At 37.3% G+C, this 23948-nt stretch overlaps 2 protein-coding genes across 15 annotated transcripts in view; one reads left to right on the top strand and one right to left on the bottom strand.

The window, feature by feature from the left end:
- The window catches only part of KRIT1 (KRIT1 ankyrin repeat containing), a 35831-nt gene extending 31775 nt beyond the window's left edge, over window positions 1-4056 (bottom strand). Inside the window, exons 1-2 of one of the 6 annotated variants that reach the window (XM_038556797.1) lie at window positions 3878-4056; window positions 353-482 (exon numbers count right to left, since the gene is read on the bottom strand). In XM_038556797.1, coding sequence (XP_038412725.1) covers window positions 353-454 — 102 coding nt within the window. In that variant the 5' untranslated portion in view covers window positions 455-482; window positions 3878-4056. Of the gene's footprint in view, window positions 1-352; window positions 483-3522 lie in introns of all 6 variants that reach the window. The other 5 variants (XM_038556795.1, XM_038556796.1, XM_038556793.1 and 2 more) reach the window with 5 other exon arrangements.
- Window positions 1-23948, top strand: part of ANKIB1 (ankyrin repeat and IBR domain containing 1) — a 239213-nt gene that overhangs the window by 100772 nt on the left and 114493 nt on the right. The window contains exons 1-2 of one of the 9 annotated variants that reach the window (XM_038556784.1): window positions 4102-4559; window positions 8268-8346. The exons of 6 other annotated variants lie outside the window; for them this stretch is intronic. The gene's annotated coding sequence lies outside the window, so the exon portion shown is untranslated. Of the gene's footprint in view, window positions 1-4101; window positions 4560-8252; window positions 8347-23948 lie in introns of those variants that run through there. 2 more of the 9 variants (XM_038556783.1, XM_038556780.1) reach the window with 2 other exon arrangements.

Below are 23948 nucleotides of genomic sequence, written 5' to 3' on the forward strand. Positions count from 1 at the left end.
TCCATTGGAATTTGGAATAAACCGATTTTTGCAATTTTTAAAAAAAATTTTTGAGAGCCATTTAATAAAGTGTACTAAAAACTAAATCTGTACATTATAAGGAAAACTCAAATGACTACCTTTTAATATCTAATAATTTATATCCTATCAATCAACAGAAAAATGGCCAAAAGGCATGCAACACACAAAAAGACAATGATGGGCAGAGACCTAGGAGCATCAATTCTACCTTTTCAAGATCTAGGTTGTCAACAAGAATTTAGAAGACATGATAAGACTTTACGTAAATGAAAATGATAACGAAAAATGACATCCAATGGTAGCAAATCAAATGTTAGTAAATTGTTCTTACTTCATATGACTTAGCTCGGTATTCCCGAGAATTGAGACTGGCAGTATTCTTTGGACGAATAACAGCAACATAAGCATCTTCGATGTTTTCTGGATTTCCCATTGCTTTACAAAACAAACACAGAAATCCTCTGGAATATTAAAAGACATATAATCAACATAATCACTTTGAAAAACAATTTTAAAAATAACATGTTTATTTTTCTATCTTAGAATATATATACTACCAAAAAGGCAAGCCAGAGATGACTGTATCTATTCAAAACCTTAGCTTATAATTTTAAGATTTCCTTATGGTCCTTTTTTCCTTTTCTGTGAAAAGTAAAAATATTTTAATGGAGATACATACTTTTTATATGTCTAGCCTGCATAAGAATCTAACTTTTGGACCTAAAAAAAGGTGATGTGGTTATAACATATCTTGTAAATACTAAGCAAGTAATTACCTGCAATAATAATTCAGAATACTACACACTTACTTTCCATAAATGACACAAGTAAATGTCATATTGTTAATAGTTTGGAACCTGGAAATAGGTAGCTGCCATTACATTCTTTCCAAAATCTTTAGAAAGAACTTTGATATTTGACATTTGGATAAGCTAAAGTATACCTTATAATTTTCTTTGAAGATGCCTATTACAGAGTCAAAAACATTTGATCAATGGATAAAATCTCTCTGATGATGACTTATGAATATTTTTCACTTCCATTATCAATTCCCTAGATAACTCCAACATTTTTTTCACAATATATGTTTTACAAACAAACACACACACACCCCCCACACATTTTTTCCTCAGACTAATTTTAAGTAACCATAGAGGGATTTCCAACAAGCATTTGTATTTCAAGCACTATCTCCCTTGTGTTTTTTTTTTTTAAAAGGCATTGTATTGTGAATATACTGTATGACATATATAGCACAATTACACAAACCTTTTTTTCTATTAAACACCTAAAAGAGAAATCAAGTAATCTTTAGTCTTCTAAACACAATTTAAAGCAATCAATTCATATGCTGGTCAACTTAGGTTAAAAAAAGAATTATGGAGAAAGGTATGACTAGAGTTAGCAATATGTTTAGACTGCGTTTTAGATAAAGGTTCAAGTGTAACAATAGGAAATAGGTGGCGTTTTGTTATGGCTCATTTTATTCTGAAAAATGCTTAGGCATAAATGATACTGTTCCAAGCAATGAGGCCTTACAAATATGCAGAAATGCTTCACAACTGGAGTTGGTTTCCTACCTGGGATCATTGAAAATATGTAGGGGCATTTCTGGTTGTCACTATGACTGGGGAAGGGGGGAGGGATACAAATGCCATTTTGTCCCCATGGGGCAGGTTTGTTAGCATTTCTTTGCTATAGCAGACAATCCTGTTTAACAAAACGTAAATAATATCTTTAATAAAATCATTTGCTATATTGAGTACTTAAGAACAAACTAAAACCTTTTCCACCAGAGAAAAAGAGAAGATTTGGTAAATGAATATGGGCATTGTAAATGTAAATAAGCAGAAGTCAAAGTTGATAAGAGGATTTACCAGTTTGCAAAGTATATGCTAATTATCAGCAATGATCAGAAGTGTATGTTCATAAATAAAAACCAAAAAATGGGACATTATCTTAGATCCCTGTAAAACGTTCCTGAGACAGAAAATGATCCACCTTCTTCCATCCTTAAGCAATGTTTCTTAATCATTTAAATCCATGCCAGCTTTAAATAATGAAACCAAGCCAAACCCACAAAACCTTTCTGTCCACATAGTTGAAAATCATATTTTTTTATCAAATATTTTTTATTCCTGCCAACCAAAGTGATTTTATCAAGTAGTCCTTAAATTTTTATTGCTTTTGTTTTCTGTATATAGAATTTAATGTTTGTAAAATAATCGGAATAGCTAACACCTACAATGCTTATTACATACTAGACACTATATTAAGTACTTTACATATATTAATTCATTTTCCCCCTAAATCTGATGGAGGCAGATAATATTATTATATCCGTTTTACAGAAAAAAAAAAAAGCTGAGGTGGAGTAGCTAAGTTACTTGATCCTTCTGCATTCTCCAGGAACAAGTCACTATTTCAAAGCATTATAACATTAAAGAGAAGAGATGGTGACTAAATGTCAGGAAGAATTCCTCTAGAGGAATTTATTTGTTGGCCATAAAAATCTCATCCTTTTGCTACCAAGAGAGGAAGTATTAATAAAGTACAATAGAAAATAGCCATCAGTGCTACTTCTAAGTCAGCGTGCTTTTCTCCCTGTCCCTCAACCAGTTCTACTAATCATCACTTATCAGGGTCAACAAGTGTCACCGATAATTTTCAAAGGCTTTCTTTCTGTTAAGTGACGTTCTGTTCTGTAATTTTAGATATTTAATAATCTGCAAATTGCTTTTGAAGACAATTACACTGAATTTGGCTAAGAGAGAAGAAACTAAGTAATACTGGCATTGGGAACCAAATGAAATCCTACGGCGAACACCAAAGTTATTTAAGGTTATTTGGGAGAGCATGATTTCAAACTGAATATATCTAAATATGCTATATATCAGCTGCTGCTGTAGTTCTGCAACCCAATTCTAAGGGAACCAACTAATAATACAGTAGCTTGGGGCTAAGGGCAAAAAGATCATAGAATGAATTGTTTTTATACTGTTACGAAAACGTACTTCAATTTTTGGCATTTCCCCCCATAAGATAAGGCCTTCAAAGCAGTTAAGGGACTGCAGATGCAGAGAGAACGAAGCATTTGCAAACAGAAACTGTGAAGGCACACAAGCTCTCCAAAAGAGTGAGAAGGGAATGGGGAGTGAGATCCTCAGTCAGCCCAGCTGCATCAAAGATTTCTTTTGAAGATTAAAAAAAAAACAAAACATGAATAAAAAGCAAAGAGCCAAATGCCTCAAAAGATGGAAAGAAGTGTAGATAGGCGAGCTGGAATAACTAGTTGTGAATCGCTTTCCCTGAAATGACAAGACAAAACAAAACAAAACAAAACAAAAACCACAACACCTCTCTGCCCGGGTTTTTCCTCTGCCACCACCCACCAACATCCACTACCTGGAAAGGCCGTGCACGCCTCTTGGCTCAAAGAGCCGCCACCCCCAAAGTGGCTTGGGCTTCTTTGTTACTACACGTAAGAAATGAATGCCTTGCCTGGAGAAACCAGATGTGGAGATAGTTCAGCCTCCCACCTCTGTTTCCTCTCGCTGGAGTGTGGCTCTCGCTCCTCCTCGTCTCACCCGTGAGGGCGGCCGAGCGCCTCCCGGGCCGCTACATTCAGCTCCCTGGGTGGGACAGTCACCTGCGGGGCGGGGTGCCGTCACCGCTTTCTCATTCCTCCGTTTCCCAGCCGCCAGGCCTAACTTCCTGTGGCAGGAAAACCCTTGGTGGCCACCAGACGCCGCCTGGCGTGTTCAGCCGCGCTGCCCAAAACGCGCCAGAGTCCCTGGGCTCGGAGAAACTTTGGCCGACTAGTTCTTTACTGTCCTTCCCTCTCCTCGCTCCTCACCATGATCCTCACTCCCGAAATTAGGCGTTGCCGGGTCTTCAGAGGCCCTTGCTTTCCATCCCGCCGCTACCGGGGCGAGGAAACCACTTCCGGGGTTGCCCCCTTTGCAGCGTCGCGGTTGGCCGCGGAAGAGCTTCCGGGTCGACGGACGAGCTGCTGCCGTTCCTGCTGCTTCCCGCTGGGGCTGCGGGCTGTCTGGGGCTGGTGGCGGCGGCTCGAGGACACGGGTGGCAGCGGCCGGCACGCCAGCGGCTGAGCCGGCGGCGGGGGAGGGGAGGAGGGCGGCCGGGGCTGCGTGCGCGCGCGCTAGGCTGGAGCATGAGGCGGACTTGACCGCGAGGCGGAGGCAAAAGCCACCGCCCCCTCTCCCCCTCCCTTGAGCGAGGCGGCGAGGCGGCCAGAGAGGGATGGGGGGCGCCCGCCCAGTCTGAGTCTCGTCGCGGGCGCCTCGGTCTCACGCAGCGTTCCTCGCGGGCCTCTAGTGCGCACTCTCAGCCCCAGCAGCCTCTGCCCGGCGGGTGCACCTGGGCCGGCGCGGAGGGGGCGCCCGCCTGGGTGGGTGGGGCGGGGAGGGCACCTGAGGTCACCTGCTCGGCGCGAGAGGCAGAGGCGGCCACGGCGGCGGCAGAACTGCGGAGCTGCGGGGTCCACCCGGCCCTAACCCTCAGCCCGGGAAGTAACCGTAAGTCCCCGCTTTACCGTCCGAGTGTGAGTGAGGCTATCTCAGCCCTCTTGGGGCTCCGAATCCAGCGCTGCCTAGTTCACGCCCTGCCGGGTCTGCCACTAATGTGTCGCCTTCTTCTTATAGAAGACTGTACCCCTGTCTGTCTGTCCCCGTCTCGGAACAGGCAGCATCCTCTGTCGGTCCCGTGGGGCTGTTCTCCCAGCGAATTTGCGGGTCTCAGTGGCGCGTCTCATCCCCCTCAGCCAGATGCATCTCCTTGTCCCTCTGTCCTCAAAGATCCTGTGTCCTCCCTCTTTTTCTCTCTGTATCCCAGACCTGGCAACCTCCCCCGCCCGTCCTTTGGGACGTGGAAAGCCACGGGTTCGGCGAATCTCGTGGACTAGAGGGTCTTGAGCGGATGGGTGAAAGTGCTCTGCAGGGGTGTGATGGGTGGGGATAGGTGCAGACAGCTCCGATGGACCTTTATTTTTGCAGCGTCTGCCACCAAAACAAAAGAGAGTGGGTCGCTCCCTGGACCTGCATTCCTCTCCCTTCTTGATTGTGTATAAGCTCTTTTCTGTACGTTGCTGTTTGAGTCGCAGGAAATTGGAACTAGAGCCTTAATTAAGCATCTCCTGAGGAGGTTTTAGGAATTAGTCTCACAAAGTCTATTCACACGGAATTGACATAGTAAACAATTTTCTTTTGGAATGAAGACCCTTTCCAGAAAAGCTATCTATTATGCTAGTAGATCTAAGGAAATGAATGTAAAACAAAAGCCTCATGTTTCCAGTACGTTTTTATGCCTTTAAATTTTTAGTGTTTTGGATTTACATTTAGTAAATGTAAATTTACAGAGTGTGTGCATGTGTGTGATGTGGAAGAATTTATATTGGAAAGTTTTGCATTGTCAGGGGTTAAAAACACTAAAGTGATTTTTAAAGATCATATCAGATTGTTTTTGGTAAGATAATATTTTTAGTCGTTAATTTCAGAGAGATCTTTTTTTTTTTTACAGATTTGGATCAGCTACCAGCAGATGTTACACACTTTTGTGCCTATGACTTTACTGCTTCTTAGTTTAAAAAAGAAATTAACTGAATATCCAGTGTGTATTTTCAGATTTCGGGCGCGGCATTTTTTCCTCTTTGAATGTAGTTTGCTTTTTGAACTACCACTGCAGAACTTTCCAGAAGTTAGATTTAAAAATAATTGTAATGCTTTCTGTGACTGAACAATAGCTGTTACACATCTTCTTACTTATGACACTTTCCAGGGCTCTATAGGAAGCGAATAATAATTTAAGAATAATTTTACTCTGTGTATTGCAGGTTCTTTGTTAACCATTTGTAAACTGTTCTGTAATATAAACTGGTAGCATTGGTTTTTTTGTATTGTTTTGTTTTGTTTTGTTTTTTTTCCTGAAACGTAGTCATTGTGTTAAGAAAGGTAGATGTGTTTAATGATTCTTGTGGTTGTTTTCAAACCCTTCTTTTAACACTTGTTTTGGGGCTATTTGCTTTGTAACTTTATATTGTTCACAGATTTTAGTTTAAGTAGGTTCAGGAGATGTAGCTCCAACTGTCTGTCTGGAAGTATACTTTACTGGTTTGTTTCCGAAGCCAAGCACTGTTCAGAGTTGAGTATGTTATTAAAGGTGTTGCTTTTCGTAAAATTGATGAGTTTCCAAATATGGGTGAGGTGATGGGGTGTAACTTAGAAAAGTCTTTTTTTTTTTTTTTTTTTTTTTAAGTCTATTGATCCCTGTTATCTTTGGAAGTAGGGTGAGGAAGATAGCACTGTATTGCACGTTACACTTTTTCCTTTGCTGACTGCACTGGGAATTTTGAGTTTGCAATATGAAAATGTCCCCTAAACCATGCAGATTATGCCATAACGGTGAGTTCTAACAGGTGGCTGCTGAGACAAAAGTTTTTTTGGTTACTCTTTTGTACTCCTATTGCACTGCCCACTTTTGAGAGTTGATTTTCTTTCTTTCTCCTTCCTTTTCTGGAGTGTGCAGTTGAACTTGTGAAAGTGAAACCTGTGTCTTTACAATGTACTTGTAAGTAAAAGTTCAAGCTTTCATATATAAATAGTTGGAAGAACTTGAATTAAGCTTATCTTAGTCTCCTAGAATGGAAGTTAGAAAAGATTCCTCAATGCTCTGGGTACTTTTTCCTTCATTGAGGATGGACACAACATTTATTTAGATGAAATTTAAAAATACTTTTCTGTGATATTAGACTTTATATGTGACACATTTGCCAATATAGATTTGAAAGTGGCTCAATCATTATTTTAAAAACCAGTCTGAGAGGAGTTTCTATGAATTGTTTTATTTTTTATTTTATTTTATTTTTTTAAACTATTAATTTAATTATTCATGAGAGACACGGAGACAGAAACACAGGCAGAGAGAGAAGCAGGCTTCATTGCAGGGAGCCCGATGCGGGACTCAATCCTGGGACTCGAGGATCATGCCCTGGGCCCTAGACAAACACTCAACCGCTGAGACACCCAGGGGTCCCTATGAATTGTTTTAAAAAATACTTATATATCTTATTTCCTTTCTCAAAGTGATTTGCTTAGGGAATAACAATTTTTGGACTCTTAAGTTTATTTTTCAGACAATCTCAGACTATCTTTTTTTTCTTTTGCAGGTAACTTACTTTCATACTCACTTCATTTCAGTAAATCTTTATTGAATGCCTGCTGTAGGTGCCAGGCACTATGTTTGATTCTGGGACTACAAGTATAAATACATTAGGATTCCTTTCCTCATTGAATTTGCCAGTCTAGATATTTGACTGTGATTCTATCCATCTGCTTTTACAGACATCTCTAATAGGTTTTGAAGTCACTTTGCTGTACTTTGGGGTTGTTTCATATCCTTCTATAAGAATAAATACACTAAATGCCATTTATTGAGTGCTTAACTTATACTACCATGCTAAATGCTTTATATATATAATTTCATTCAGTTCTTACACTGGTTCTAAAAAAGTATTTTATCTCCACTTAAAAACCATACAGATTATTATCTATAGTAATATTGAATGTTGTTTTACTCATAATATATGAGAAAAGATTCAACCTTAAGATTCCTCTGTAAGAAAAAGAAGTTGTAATATGTTATAACAATTTTTAATCCTCTACTAATGCTTTGAATAAATTCTCATTTCATAAGGTATTAATATTGTTTATTTTCTAAAGCAGACAAATTATATACTATCAATGTAATATTCAGTAGTTACTGATACTTTAGAAAAGACAATTCTGAAGTTCCTTATGATTAATTGTAATATAGATCTCCAGGCACCTAGAACTTTTTTTTCTTCTAGTTCAACAGTAGGACCAGCAGCTTATAAAATGTACTTAAAAATGTGTGTATTCTCCAGGAAAGATATGATGTTGGAGCTATATGTAATCTTTTGAGTTTAATTTTGATAACTGTCTAATATCTTGGAGAGTTTTGGTTTCTGCAGTGAAAATGTATTCCTTCAGATTTTAAAATGATCTTGTTTTTATCTATTAGGATATGTACTTTATCAGCAATTTAATATAGTTCAATCTAATCATTTTTCAGAGCCTCACATTTTAAAAAAAATGATCTTCTGTCTTGTCTTTTCTCCAAGAACTTCATTTGTATTCTAAACATTTTTTTCTACTTTTGTTGTTTGTTTTGTTTTTACCATAAACCCTCAACAGTTTGCCATTCTTTAGGTCAAGGCATCTGCTACTGGTTATACACTCTTCTGTTTTTGGAACAGATAATTATTCCTCCTTCAAGTTCCTAAGAAAGGTAATCCTTGATGTTTTCCTGCCCTTAGTCAGACATATTATAACTTGACATAGACAGTCTTTTCCTTCCCATGTAGCAGAATTCTTAAACTCAGGTCACTGTTTTTGATTGGAACAATATTGGGAATTCCTGGTAAGGTACATAACAATGACTAAATTACAAATGTGTTAGGTGCTAGGACCATAAAAATGAGTAAGTCAAGATTCCTTTCCTCATTGAACTGTAATATGCCTATTGAAAATCCATGAAGTTAAAAATGAAATTCATTTAAAACTATTTCTCCAAATAAGCATAAAAACATTGTCCTCCTTCTTAATCTATCCCCTCAGAGTATTGTAAAGGAAAGGATATAAATAAACATATTAAGCCAGGGTTTTTATTCTATTTCCTGGCCTCAGGCAGAAAAGATGATTTACAGAAAATATGACTTTCTCTGACTTACGGAAAGATGCCAGAACAGGGCAAAGAACTCTTAACCCACTTCCCTCAGATTTCACCATTGTTAATATTTTACTGCATTTCGTGTATTGCCTGCTTTCTCTCTGTTTCCAAACATACATTACATATATGTGTGTATATGTGCATAAAAATACATGCATACATACCCATTATTACAGTCTTTTTCTGAACCTTTTGGAGCAAGCAGCAGACACAGTGTATCATTACCTGTAAACACTAGTGTCTGTTTTTCAAAAGCAAGGCACTCTCTAATATAACTGACATATAACCCTCTAAATCAGAAAATAAGCATTCATACAACACTACTGTCTAGTCCAAAGAACCTGTTCATATTTCATCGACAATCAGAGCAGCCTTTCTTTCTTTTATGACCCAAGATTCTATGCAGGAATACATTTTGTATTTAGTCATCATGTTTCTTCAGACTTCTTCAGCATCATTTTTCCCTATCTTTCATGTCCTTGACAGTTTTAGAAAGTACAAGGCCCTTCATTCTGTAGGATGACCCTGAACCTAGCTTCGTGTAATATTTCCTCATGACTCCAATCAGTTCATGCATTCCTGGCAGGAATACCACAGAAATAGATCTGTGCCCTTCTTAGTACTTTGCATCCAGAGGCATATGATGTCAGCCTTGCCACTGCTGGGGATTAAAACCTTGATCATATTGGTAATCCTTTTGTATTTGATGAGTATTTGTGGAGAGATATTCCAAAATTAGGCCAGGATCTTGTTTCTTGTCAAACGTTTCTAGTCACTAGCCTTAATGTGGGTATCAGTGAAGACGCTCCCCTTAACCACTTCTTTGATAATTGCCAAATGATATTACTTTCTCATTCCTTCTCCTTGTGTTAGTTGGGATTTTATCATAAAGTGGAACTTTCCTTTCTCCCTCATTTAATTATTTGTTTATTAAATCAGTAAGAACTCATAGATTTCTATTTTATTTAATTTGTTGTCATTTGTTACTATTATTACTCATTTTGCTGTTTAAATTGTTCCTGATTTAGCCTGTGGGAGCCCCTTCAAGCTGGCTCCTATGCCTATTTATCATGCTCCCATCTCATTCATTGTGCGTTTCTGGCAGAACATGCTGTTCCTTGTTCATTCTGTACTTTGCCTGGTCTAGCCCTGGAATCAGCCATTTCTCCAAGGAATCCTGCTTGGTCTTTGTTATTGTTGTTTGTTTTTGTAAAAGATGGTATTTAAAAACAAAGATTTAGGGGTTTAGTGTGCTCATTGCTACTGGGGTGTCATTACTTATAGGAACTAGGAAATGTATGACTATGAGTATGGTTTGTATACACACACATATATAATAAACACATGTATGTTCATAATTATTTCTGTACCTGGGTGTGTATATTATTAAAGCAAAAGTTTGTCCCTCTACATTCAATTTCAGTGTAATACTCCAGGGTTCTTTCTAGCCTTCTTCCTTTCCACACTTATAAATGCCTTCTCTGGCAGTAGAAAACTTGGCTTCACATTAGCCTCAGTGTAATTATCATTTGCCCAGTTGTTTGACTTAATTACTCAGTGTGTTACCATTCTCCCTGCCATGTAGACCATCTTCTACCATCCTAGCGATTGACTGCTGGGCCTACTGACCTGTGCCTTTTTGTGGATCTATAACCCCTGAGTGGGCCGACAACTGTCTGCACCAGTGCATCTCCACACAACACCCATTATCCTTGCCTCCGGCTAGTTGGCTCACAGCTCTTCTGGACTTCCTAACATGCTCTCAGTGCCCTTTATCCTCAGCCAGCATGCAGACTACTTCGCATAGCCCAGTATTTCATTAGTTAATTTTTAAGCATATTTCCAGGATTTATAAGCACACAAATATATGATGAAATGTATACATAATTTCCCCACATAAAAATGATAGCATCCTATATTAAATGTTCTACACTTTGTTTTTTAATGACTATATAGTATTTCGTTGTGTATGTGTACATCCAGACACACACACACACACATACCCCTACCTGCCTGTGAATGATTAACAGTCATAAATCCCTTCCATCCTGGTATTCATTCCCCTTTGCAATGTGGCTTTGTTGCTTCTCTAGAGGCAGAATATATGTCTCCATCTTTTGAGTCTTGGTTGACCGCTGTGATTTGTTTTGACTGATGAATATGGTGGAAGTGATATATGAGATCTGGAGCTTTGTCCTTAAAGGACCTTCAAGGGATGATTTCCTGCAATTGTCATGTAAGGAAGCTGGTCTAGTCTATAGTAGGATGGCAGGGCTCTTGGAAATGAACCAGGACTCCCCAGTGGACAGCATCTCCCAACAGACATGAAAATAGACACTCTTGGATCTGCTGGTCCAGCTCACTCTTTAGCTGAGTGTACCCACAGAAGAACCAGAGGTGAAACTAGGAAAAAAACAAAAACAAAAACAAAAACCCTGCCCAGCCAGCCGACATAATTGTGAGAAATAATGTAATTGTTTTGAGGCATTAAGTTTGGGGTGTAGCAATAGACAGCTGAAACCATGTTTGTGTTCCTTTTGGACAGCTAGGTTGTCTCTAGTCTATTATGAACAGTATTGCAATGAATATCTTGGATATAGTACTTGCCATTTTAATTTTAATAAATAATGCCAGATTATATTTTCAGAAATGCTGATAAAATTTTTCCTGCCATCATTAGTGTTTGAGGGTATTTCCCCCACAAACTATCACTGATTTTTTTTGGGCAATAAAATAAGTAAAAAGTTTCTTGTGGTGCTTAATTCTACATTTCATTAACTTTGTGAAGCTGGACATCTTTTGATATATTAGTTGGTCCTTTTGGTTTTTCAGTTCTGTGAATTGCTCATTCATATCTTTACTCATTTTTTCCTTTGGATTTTTTACCTTATCAATGTTTTAGTTTTCTTTGATATGTTATCAATGTAATCTTTTATGTTTGCAAATGTGTTTTGTCAGTCTTTTTTTTTGTCTTAGTTTATGGCATCATTTGTCATCTTTTTTTTTGGTGGGGGGTATATCATATAGTCATTTGTGTCTCTTTTTCTCTGTGGCTTCTACTTGTTCCTGTCTTGAGAATATCTCTCTCCTGTCTCAAGTAATATAAACATTTTCCTAAGTTTTCTTCTTTGTATTGTCTTTGCTGTCAATCAGGAATCATGTTTAGTTGTCCCCAGAAATTAAAAAAAAAAAAAATAGCATAAACAAATTAGTATCATTTTCCTTAAGTAATGAGAAATTAGAGATAGGCCATTAAGAGCTGTTATGATGCTTCCACAATGCTATCTAGAATTCAGGCTCATTTGTCTTTCTTTCAGTGATCTGTAGCAGGTGCTTGTCAACTTTTGGTCCCAGATGGCATTCAGGCTGAGAAGCAACTTCCTTCTGTTTCTTCTTTCATCATTCATTGCTCTGCTTGTGTTAATTGAGGATCAAATCCAGTTTGATGACTGTAACCTCTGGGAGATGATGAGACCAAGACAAAGCAGATCCCCCAAAATAGCAAGTTCCCTTGAAATATTTTCTCTGTTCTTTGAAAATAATAATACTGATTTTGCTTTCTGTGTTATAATAAATGTATGTGTAGAATAAGGCCCCAGAATCTTTCTTTTAACCTATTAGGACTGCTTTGAGGGTTTTTTTGGAGTTATTTGCAGGTAGGTACACAGGAAAATAAACATGATTATATTCTCAAATTGGAAACTAATGATTTTAAAAACCGGACTTTATCCTTATGTTCAATAAGTAATGTTAAGGGTGTTTTATGTGCTAATAACTATGGTAAACAGTGGATATAAAACTCTATATGATGTGAACCTTGTTTACAGAAAGTTTACCAGATAATTGGAGGAGCAGATTAAACATTTCATTATGATATTACATGGTAAATTGAGTGTATTAACTCAGGAAGCAGGACATCTAACTATGTTAGTTGAGGGTTGAGGAGCTATGATCAGGGAACTTGATGGAGAAAATGGCTCTTGAGCTGAGAGTTGAATGACTTGCAGGAGTTAGCCTATTAAGGAGGAGCTTATTAGGGGTATGGGAAGAGTATTCCATGAGCTTTAGTAATTCAGAAGTAGGTCTGAGTTATAAGAAATAGGCTGGGATGAAATAATTTCTGGTTTGGGCAGGGACTTTTCTTTAATTCCTTAGGGCTGGAAGCCTTGGGAAGGTTTTTAAATGGAATTGAACAAGATCAAATTTGTCTTTTGATAAAGGTAAGGTAGTTGTAGTTGAGCCTGGAAGCAAGGGTACCTATTAGGTAGGAAGTTTATCTGATACATTAAAATCTATTCCATATTAGGACCGCCTAGCTGGCTCAGTGGGTGGAGCATGTAACTCTTGATCTTGAGTGCTGAGTTTGAATCCCATGTTGGGCATAGAACTTACCTTAAAAAAATAATAAAATCTATTCCATATTAGTTAAGTAAATATTTATTAAACACCTATGTGAGTATGATTAATACAGATATAGAGAAAACATAATTCCTACTTTCAAGGAGTTTATATTTTAAGATAATTAAAAACTTAAAATATATCAACAATATGAGGCAGTATACTAATATTATGGTTTCTTTTTTTTTTAAAGATTTATTTATTTATTTATTCATGAGAGAGAGAGAGAGAGAGAGAGGCAGAGACACAGGAGGAGAGAGAAACAGGCTCCACGCCGGGAGCCCGATGAGGGACTCGATCCCAGGACTCCAGGATCGCGCCCTGGGCCAGAGGCAGGCGCCAAACCGCTGAGCCACCCAGGGATCCCCCTAATATTATGGTTTCTGTCCTATAAAATGAGGGCAAGTAAGGACTAGAATTAAAACTTGAACCCAGCAGATCTTCATGGTTTCAAAGCTCTTATTTTTCCATGTGGCAGGCTCTGCTACCCTCCACAGCACTGATTTCCCCTTAACTTATTTAATTGTATGTTGCCTGTAAGTTACCTCAAAACCCTTGTGAAATAAGATTATAGTACAATTAAAATGATTTTCAGCTTAAGACACAAAGTATCAAAGGAACTACACTGGCTTTTTATCCAGGCAGTCTCTGTTGAATGGAGTATAACCAAGAAGATAAATGTTGGTCAGAAAAATTGCCACATTATCTAAACTATATAGTTACTAAAACAGTCTGGAGATTTGTTTCTGGGAAATTTAGTATTGAACTAATAGGGCAGTGGAGGACAAGGCTGGCATGGCATGCCATGTCACTAGATAGCTGGACAGCGTTCTTACTAATGTTAAGGGTCCTTTTTTCCAGTTAGTATATACAGCATGGAATGAGAAAAGAGCATCACTATTGCCAGTAAATACATAAAGCAATGATGGTTTTTGATGATGTATTTATTTTTATTTCCAGAGAGCAGTTGGAAAAGTAAAGATTATCCTATATCTCTTTCTTTTTTTCTTTGGTTTTTTGTTTTGTTTGTTTTTAATTTTTATTTATTTATGATAGTCACACACAGAGAGAGAGAGAGAGAGGCAGAGACACAGGTAGAGGGAGAAGCAGGCTCCGTGCACTGGGAGCCCGACGTGGGATTCGATCCCGGGTCTCCAGGATCGTGCCCTGGGCCAAAGGCAGGCGCTCAACCGCTGCGCCACCCAGGGATCCCTATCTCTTTCAATCGCTCTAATGCCTTACTTTATTTTAATCTGTTGAATGAATATTTTGACTCAAGCCAGGTAGAGATGGCTGGAGATAATGTTATCCTTTGGTGTCTGTCTACCTCTGTTAGGATATGCTTGTCATGTGATGTCTATAGGCCTCAATTTTCTTGCTTGGAAATTGATACACTTGGATAAATATAGCTGACCCTTGAACAACGTGGATCTGAACTGTGCAGATCCATTTATATGCAGATTTTTAAAAAATAAATACAGTATCGTGCTGTAAATGGATTTCCTTAGGATTTTCTTAATAACATTCTCTTTTCTCTAGCTTACTTTATTGTAAGAATATAGTGTATAGTACATAAAACGTAAAATATGTGTTAATCAACTGTTTATGTTCTCAGTAAGGCTTCCACTCAACAGTAGGCTATTAGTTATGTTTTTAGGGAGTCAAAAGTTATAAGTGGGTTTTTGACTGTGTAGGGTCCAGCACCCCAACCCCCATGTTGTTGAAGGATCATTTGTAATCTGAGGGTTTTTTCTTGCTCTGAAATGTGACTTGACATGACATCTACAGAATTACTGTAAAAGGATACGATATTCTGATTGGGAAAAAAAAAAAAAAAAACCTTTTCTATAGCATAGGGAGAATAAGAAAAGAAAGAGAGGTCGCACTGAGAACTTGGTGTCATGGAATGAAGAAAAACATTCTTCAGAAACTTTGAAGGAGGTGTTACTTCTGACTTTTTTAAGGGTTGTGAATACACAACCTTTGAATGTGGATTAAATGCCACATAATGATACATAAGGTGGTCAAAAGTGCAAAATAATAGGGTTCTTATACTCAAGGATTATAGTTTAGTAGCCTTTTCAACGGATATTCCTTGAGAAAATGAAACCTTAATGTTCTAAGCTAGAGGTTCTCAAAGTTTAGCATGTATCAGAATCACTAGGAGGGCTTGTTAATGTGCTGATTGCTGGCCCACACCTCAAGTTTCTGATTCAGTAAATTTGGGGTGGAACCTGAGAGTTTTTATTTCTCGTCCTTTTTTTTTTATTATTATTCATTTCTTCATGAGAGACGCACAGAGAGAGAGACAGACACAGGCAGAGGGAGAAGCAGGCCCCATGCAGGGAGAGTCCGACGTGGGACTCCATCCCGGATCTCCAGGATCAGGCTCTGGGCTGAAGGCGGCGCTAAACCACTGAACCATCTGGGCTGCCCAGAGTTTTTATTTCTAATAATTTTCCAAGTGCTGCTGATGTTGCCTGTATTTTTTGTGTGAAATTAATTTATATCTCCCTTAGGCTTCTAAAACAGTATTAATTGTATAGAGCACTGAGAAAATTTTAAAAATTCTTCCTCAAATAAGTTTTCTGTGTCCAGAATTCTTTAGATGAGGAACTCTGATGGGGGAAATAAAATGAAGGAAATTAACTATCATTCCAAACCTTTTTTTAAAAGGTAAAAACACAGTTGCATGGACACAAGATTAATAGGTGTATTATAATAGATTGGAGTTGGAAAAAACAGACTTTAGATCTACTTACCAAAGAATTTCTCTTATAAAAGACCTCTCTTCATTTGGAATTTTGTGCCCTTAAACCTAGGTAACATCAACTACGTGTCAGGGACCAGTTTTAAATAGAGTATGTACCATGATGCCAGTGTGCCAAATGTAACTTAAAAGTCATATAACCAAGGAGCGTCTGGGTGGTTCAGTCCATCAAGTGTCTGACTTCAGCTCAGGTCATAATCTCAGGGTCCTAGGATATAGTCCCCCATCAGGCTTGGGGTTCAGCGGGAAGTCGGCTTGTCTCTCCCCTTCTCCCCCTCCACCTGCTCATGCACATGCTTTCTTTCTCTCAAATAAGTAAATAAAATCTTTAAAAGAAATAAAACTCATATAGCTTAAAAGTCTCTGATTCCTTTCACCACCTTCTTTATTCACACCCTTTACTCCTTGAAGTCATTTAAGTATACTTCTTTCTCTCTAATTGGATTTCTAGCTTCTATGTTTTTTGTATCCTTTTAAACATTGTATATACTAAATAATAAATCAATCAGTGGCCTCCATTAAATTGGCTGAAGAAAAATCTCAATGTTTTAAAATTGGGAAAATATGTATAGAAAACATCAATGGGTTTATATCTTAATATTGCATACAGTCTATACAGTGTTAACTTCCAAACTGTATCTGTAGCCCATACCTTTCTTCCCAGCTTCATACCTATGTATCCTTCTGCCTACCTGACATCTCCTTGGCCTGTCAAATGTAACATGTTCAGTTTTACATATTACAGATCCCCCACCTTCCCACTTGTACTTTTACCTCCTGCAGTCATCCCCTCTCAGTAATGGTAATTCCATCCTTCAGGTGCACAGGCCAAGAACTGTGGAGTCATTCTTTTTTCTTCTCCCTCACTCCCACTTTCATTCTGTCAGCAAACTCCATCCTTATCTTCAGAGTACATCCAAAATCTGATCAGGTCTTCACTACCACCACTGCCTCTGCCCAGATCCAAGCTTCCATCAACTTTTACTTGGACAACAGCAGCCACTTCCTAAATGTCTCCCTGCTGCCACTCATATTTTTCTTCTTAGCCAGCCAGCCAGCCAGCCAGCCAGGGTGATCCTGTTAAATATAAGTCAGGTCTTTCATTTCTCTCCCAAAAACCCTCTAGTGGCTTTTTTATTTTCTTTACCAGAATAAAAGCCTAGTGATTTATGATGACATATTAAGACCCTGAACAGTGCATCTGCCCCAATTACTTAATCTTGATTTCATACCTACTCTTTTCTTCTTCACTATATACTATAGTAACACTGGCCTCCTTTTTGTTCCTTGAATGCATAGGGCATGCTTCTTTCATTGGCTATTTATCCTGCCTGGAATATTCTTTTCCCTAAATATCCCACAGCTCACTATTTGCCATGTTTTACTCAAATGTCATATTCCCTGATCATCCCAAAACTCCATCCACTTCTTGGTTTTGTTATTATAACACCTTACCTGAATATATTGTAAACTCCATGGGAATAGAGATTTTAGTTTATTTTGTTTTTGCTGTATTTCCCTACATGCCTGGCAAATGGTACATGCTCAGCAAATATCTGTGACATGAATTTATGATTTTATCTGCCTAGAGGAATATGCCTTTCCTTTGAAAAATGCACCCAGTAATCACGTACTTCTAGCATAGGCTACTAATCATTGACTTCCAACACTTATTATTCTGCTGGTCCCTTTTCTCAAAATGATACATTCTATGCCTCTCATTCAATTTGAAATTACTGTTTGACTGATTTTATTGCAACATACAATTTGCATAAATTGTAGTTCCTAGTTCATGTATTATCCTGGGAAATAATTAAACATTCTTTAATCCTTTGTAAAGTATATGCATTATTCATTGTCTTTGCATGTGGTATTTCCTAACAGTCATAGTGCTATTTTGGTATGTATGTTGCTTTTACAGGACTCTGTATCACGATTGATAACTTTATGCCATAGCCTCTTACATATTCTTTAAGAAAAGTCAATACCTGTTTCCTCTTGTTAACCTGGATTGGAAGTACTTGGTCCTGTTTTTGATTTCTGAGAGTTTTGTAGGTTTTAGTGTTTTTTTGTGTTGCCAGTGCTTAATAACTCCTTTTATGGGATCAGGTAGGTCCCACAGACACATCTTGCTCTCTTACACATTTTTTCTTGGCTCAACAAAACTTGAATTTTAGGTACTTGCTTTATGGAAGTCATACACTTTGATTTTTCATTTCAGGTATTGTGCCTTATTGTCAGGTCATGTTTTGAATCATGTATCAACTTTTCAGTCTGAAAGAGTCACTACAGCACTTATGTTCATCCAATTGCCATTTCTTCAGGATGCAGGAAAGCTTAAATGGCTCAAATCTCAACTCCTCATATCTTTTTTAGGTGTTAAATTCCTTTAGGTGCCAAAGATTGTTATAGTCTGTCCTTCATTCTTTTTTTTTTTTTATTTTTTAAGATCTTATTCATTTATTCATTAGAGACACACAGAGAGAGGTGAAACAGAGACAGAGGGAGAAGCAGGCTTCCTGCAGGGAGCCTGATGTGAGACTCAATCCCAGGACCCTGGGATCACAACCTGAGCCAAAGGCAGACACTCGACCACCGAGCTACTCAAGTGCCCCGCTCCTTCATTATTTCGTTAAGATATGTGGAATATAAAGTCAGTTTAAAAGCATTAAGTCAAATACATAGGACTCGGTTTCTTGTTTTCTGATATTGGAGAATTTCCAGTCTCAGACTGGGGGTGGTTATGACTTGGAAAACAGGGAATAACATGAGGAAGTCCTTAACTTTAATTATATTTCATTGCTATGGCAATAGAATGTAGTAGGATCTTAATGCTAAGATTCACTACCAGTAACTAAAAATATATAAAGTATAAATGAATTCTTTCTTTCAGCTGCAAACCAATACTTGAATATCAAGATGTAGTTGTAGGGGCTTTGCTGAGAACACCGATACTGCTACATAGCTTAAGACGAGCTTTGAGGGGGGAGGAGGAGGGGGAAACATAGGTTTGAAGATACACATAAGTTTAGTGGATACATTAGAACCATTTTAATGTAAAGCAATAGAGAACAGAATAAATTATTCCATCAGATTTTGATATTATTCAAATTATGTGTTCAAGAGATTTAATCAAATGAAAAATGCTCATGATAAAACCTAAATACACAAAAAAATCCAACTTTATTATACGCTATGGAACAGTTCTTCGCTTAAAAGAAGGCTCTCTCTCTCTCTATATATATATATAAAAAAACTTGCCAGTTTGTTAATAGTGATTATTACATGGTTGGAGGATTATAGTGATCTTTTTTTTTTTTAAGATTTTATTTATTAAAAAAAACATTTATTCATGACAGACACAGAGAGAGAGAGGCAGAGGCACAGGCAGGAGAGGGAAAGGGAGAAGCAGGCTCCACGCAGGGAGCCCGACGTGGGACTCGATCCCAGGTCTCCAGGATCACGCCCTGGGCCGAAGGCAGACACTCAACCACTGAGCCACCCAGGCGTCCCTATAGTGATCCTTTTGTCTTATTCTTTTTTTTTTTTTTTTTTAAGATTTTATTTATTTATTCATGATAGACACACAGAGAGAGAGAGACACACACACAAGCAGGAGAAACAGGCTCTATGCAGGGAGCCTGACGTGGGACTCCCATCCTGGGACTCCAGGATCACGCTCTGGGCCGAAGGCAGGCGCTAAACCACTGAGCCACCCGGGCTGCCCTATCTTATTCTTTATACTTTTCTATTTTCTGTACTTTTCTTTCCAGTTTTATATTCTCTGTATAAGCTTATTAAATATTTTTAAAAGAAGGAAAAAAGTTCTGAGAACTAGTTATACAGCTGTGTGATTCTAGGCGAATTAGTAATAACGATGATGGCATTACATTGAGTACCTACTATTAAGCAAATATTGAATATATTTTATGTATTTTTGTCCTATTTTATAAAAGTCCAGCAATAGAGGCTTATTTATCTACTTTTACATATTAGGAAAAAGTCTCAAAACTTTTGAGTAGCTTATAAGCTAGCAAATGTTACTGCCAGGGTTCAAACTGAAGTTTGCAGAATTTTCTAAATATACCAGAAGGCCTTTCCAAAATAATTTAACTCTCAAAGCTTGTGTTTCTTTATTGTAAAACGTAGGTGGAATTGTTGTACAGCTTAAATGATACAAGGTACATAAACCATGGGACAAGTTTTCTTCCAGGAGATCTTCTTATAGTTACTTCTGGCTTTTATTTTCAGTCTACTTCTGCACATGTATTATTCAAGCTGTTATTAAATATGTCCATTAACAGCATTATCTGAAATTTAACTCTATAACAGTACACCTGTAAATTGCATTTCTTCAAAGAAGAGCAAAATTAATCCATTGATTAGCATTTTGTTTTTATAGTTTTAATGTATATATAGTGCAGTTTTGCAGTCATTTTTGCAAGTTTGATTTTCATGAGAATCAATGATTTTCACCTTCCTTAAAAGATGTTTTAAGAAACTTGGGGTGGGGTGCTGGGTGGCTCAGTTGGTTAAGTATCTGACTTCTCAGCTCAGCTCAGGTTTTGATCTCAGAGTTCTAAGTTTGAGTCACACATTAGCTCTACACTAGGCGTGGAGTCTATTTAAAAACAAACAAACAAAACAAAACAGCAGCAGCTTGGTACCTTGTTGAGTTTGGAAGGATTTCTGTTCCTTGCCAGAGTTCTGAACCAGTTGAGAGGTCAAAACAGTAAGCATATCCAGTTTTTTTTTTTTTTTCTCTCCAGATCAGATTTTCTAAAGTCCCTGAGGTAGATGAGGGTCAGGAATATTTTACCAATTGGGCTCCTTGCAAATGGAGGAAATCATTAGAAAGGGGGAAAAGCATACTCTGAAAACCTTTCTCAAGTCTCATACTTTGTTTAGAAATTAGTCTAAAAGGCTGCTGAAATACCTAAACATGGTGAATTGAGTCTAACTGGTAACTTTTATAGTCAGCAAGATGGATGGATGAATGGATAGATAGTTTGCTTACTCTGATGTTCAGAGTTGTACTGTTGCTTATGGGTACATTAAACACCTTCCAGAAAATCCAGGACAAGTATGGTTTCAAGTATTACATTTAGGCTCTATATTTTTCTACTTGAGTGTCTTAATTTTGGATTTAGAAGATATGGATACTCTTACTATGTAACCCTTTGAGCCTGGCTCCTTGAACTCAGTATAATGCCTTTAGGTTTCATCCACTTTGTGGCATTTCATTTGTTGAATAGGTGATTTGTGAATACTTTCTCCCACTCAGTAGATTGTCTTTTCATTCAGTCTCTTAAGAACTGTCTTTTGCAAAAAGAAAAAAGAAAAAAAAAAAGGAACTGTCTTTTGCTTAAATTATTACTTTTTTTCATTTACAGGTTATGATTTTGGTATCCTATTAAGAAGTCTACTTAATTTCAGCTCATGAAGGTTTTCTCCTCAAAGCTTTATAGTTTTTAGATCTATGAACCATTTTTAGTTGATTTTGTGTAAGTTGTCCTTGCATCTTAAATTATGGTTCGTTTTCTTGCTTGCTTTTTTTGCCTTTTTTTTTTTTTTGCATGTGGATATCTAGTTGAACCCCACTACTTAAAACCTCTCTTTCCTTTGTTGAATTCCTTCTGCACCCTTGTCAAAAATGAACTGACCATAATTGTATGAGTGTATCTCTGGACTCTTGTTTTCTGTTCTGTGAATCTTTGTTTTTATTTCTTTGCCAATTGCACACTGTCTTAATTATTATAGTGTTAGAGTAAGTCTTAAATTAGTATTTTTTCCAACAGCTTTATTCTTTTAAGAACTGTTTTTAATTATTCTAGTTCCCTTGCTTTTCCATAAATAAATTTTAGGATTAGCTTGTTTAAATCCATAAAAATTCCTGCTAGGATTTTTATTGTAATTGCATTAACTCTGTAGGTCAGTTTGTGGAGAATTGACATCTCTAATTCTGTCGAGTCTATAAAAGTTTTTTAAAAGACTAATAGTCTTCATAGAGATGAAATGTTACATCCATGATCCAAAAATAGAATACTAATAGATTGCTATAGGAAAAGGAAAAACCAAGTGACAAGAAAGAACTATGGAATTGAAACATGATAACTTTAATTCCATAGAATCGCTGGAAGATAAAGTTAGGGAAATCTCCCTGAAAGTAGAACAGAAAGGCAGAGGTAAAGAAGGAGAGAAAGATTAGAAATTTAGAGGATATAGCTAAGAAATCCCTTATCTGGGACTCCTGGGTGACTCAGCGGTTGAGCATCTGCTTTTAGCTTAGGGCATGATCCTGGAGCTCTGGAATCGAGTCCCACATCGGGCTTCCTGCATGGAGCCTGTTTCTCTCTCTGCCTGTGTTTCTGCCTCTCTCTCTTTCTCTGTCTCTCATGAATAAATAAAATCTTTAAAAAAAAATTCATTATCCAAATAATAGGAGTTCCAGAAAGGGAGAATAGAAATTAAGAGACAGAGATGATCAAAGAATATGGCCTAAAACTGAATTAAGCACATAGATCTCCATTTTGGAAAAATGAATTAAAAAAATTGCACAACTTTATAAAAACAGAAAATAGGATGACGGGAACTGAGGAGAGTTTAATGGGTGCAGACTTTCATCTTGAGAAAATGGAAAAATTCTGGAGATGGATGTTGATGTTGGTTAAACAGCAATGTGAATGTACTTAATGCCACTGAACAGTACATTTACAAATAGTTAAAACAGTAAATTTTATATTAAAGTAAAAAAGAATAATAGAGGAGACAGTAGCAGATGAAAGACTTCAAAAATGTTTGAAAGCTGAGGAGCAGTCACACAAAAGATAACTGATTTAGCAAAACTAAACTGATGAAGCAAAGGTCAAATGTAATTCTACAATTGTGAAAGAAAAAAGGAGCAAGCTGATTTATGTTATAGCACACCAGAAAAGCACAGGAGTTGGAGGCACAGGTAGCTCTGAATGAAGAAGGAATATGGCTGAAAACAACAAAGATTTAAAAATCTTATGAGGAGTACAAACCAGCCAGATCCTTTGTCCATTCTGTGCAGCTGAGCTATTGCTCCATTTTTGTCCTGGAAGAAGACAGGAGATACATCAACTACACAGGGTTTGCCAGAAGCACAGGGACAGACAGCCCAGGGAGATGCACCATTCTGGAAATGGCATTAGGTAGAATTATACGTACTAAATGGTAAGACTTGCCCCAGCTTCCTTCTTCCATTTAGCCTGAAAGAATAGACCTAAACATTCTGCATTTGGGGTCCACAGTGAAATAGCCCAGCCAGTTTCATGCTACAGTGCACCCTGCTTGTTGCCAAGCCTTGGTATTATAAATAATGCCAAAATAAGCATCAATGTACAAGTCTCTTTATGTACTTTTCAGGGGTTATCCCAGGACAATATGTTCATTTTTTGTAACACAACCCACAGTAAATAATTTTATGTATTATGATTTAAGTATACACAAACACAGGCATGCAGGCAACACAAATTTGTATGTGTATTTATGTATTTATTTGAAATAAAAGTTTCACAAAACTACTCATAATACATATGTTCTGATATTTTAGCTTTATATTAAATAAGTTGGCCCGCTTGTACCTCATTTAAATATAGAAAATTATAGTCATATACAGATGACTATATATATATATATATATATATATATATATATATAGAATTCCTTGGCCTACAATATACTTCTCTTCAACATGAATAAATATTATAAAATTATAAAATCATTTTCCAAATTACACTTCCCACCAGCAATGTTTAAGCATTCCAACTTGTGTTTCCAGACTCTTCTACTAATCTAATAACCAGAAATGGCATCTGTAACAGGCATTGTATGTATGCTGACCAACCTTTATTTTTTAATCTTTTTTTTCTTCTTCTGTCAACTGTGGAAAAATTAAAAGGTCAATACTCTATTCCTAGCTCTCCATGCAATTAGAAGTAGCTATGTGATCCAATTGTGGCTAATATAA

This window comes from Canis lupus, chromosome 14, assembly GCF_011100685.1.
Source record: "Canis lupus familiaris isolate Mischka breed German Shepherd chromosome 14, alternate assembly UU_Cfam_GSD_1.0, whole genome shotgun sequence".
Taxonomy (NCBI): Eukaryota; Metazoa; Chordata; class Mammalia; order Carnivora; family Canidae; genus Canis; species Canis lupus.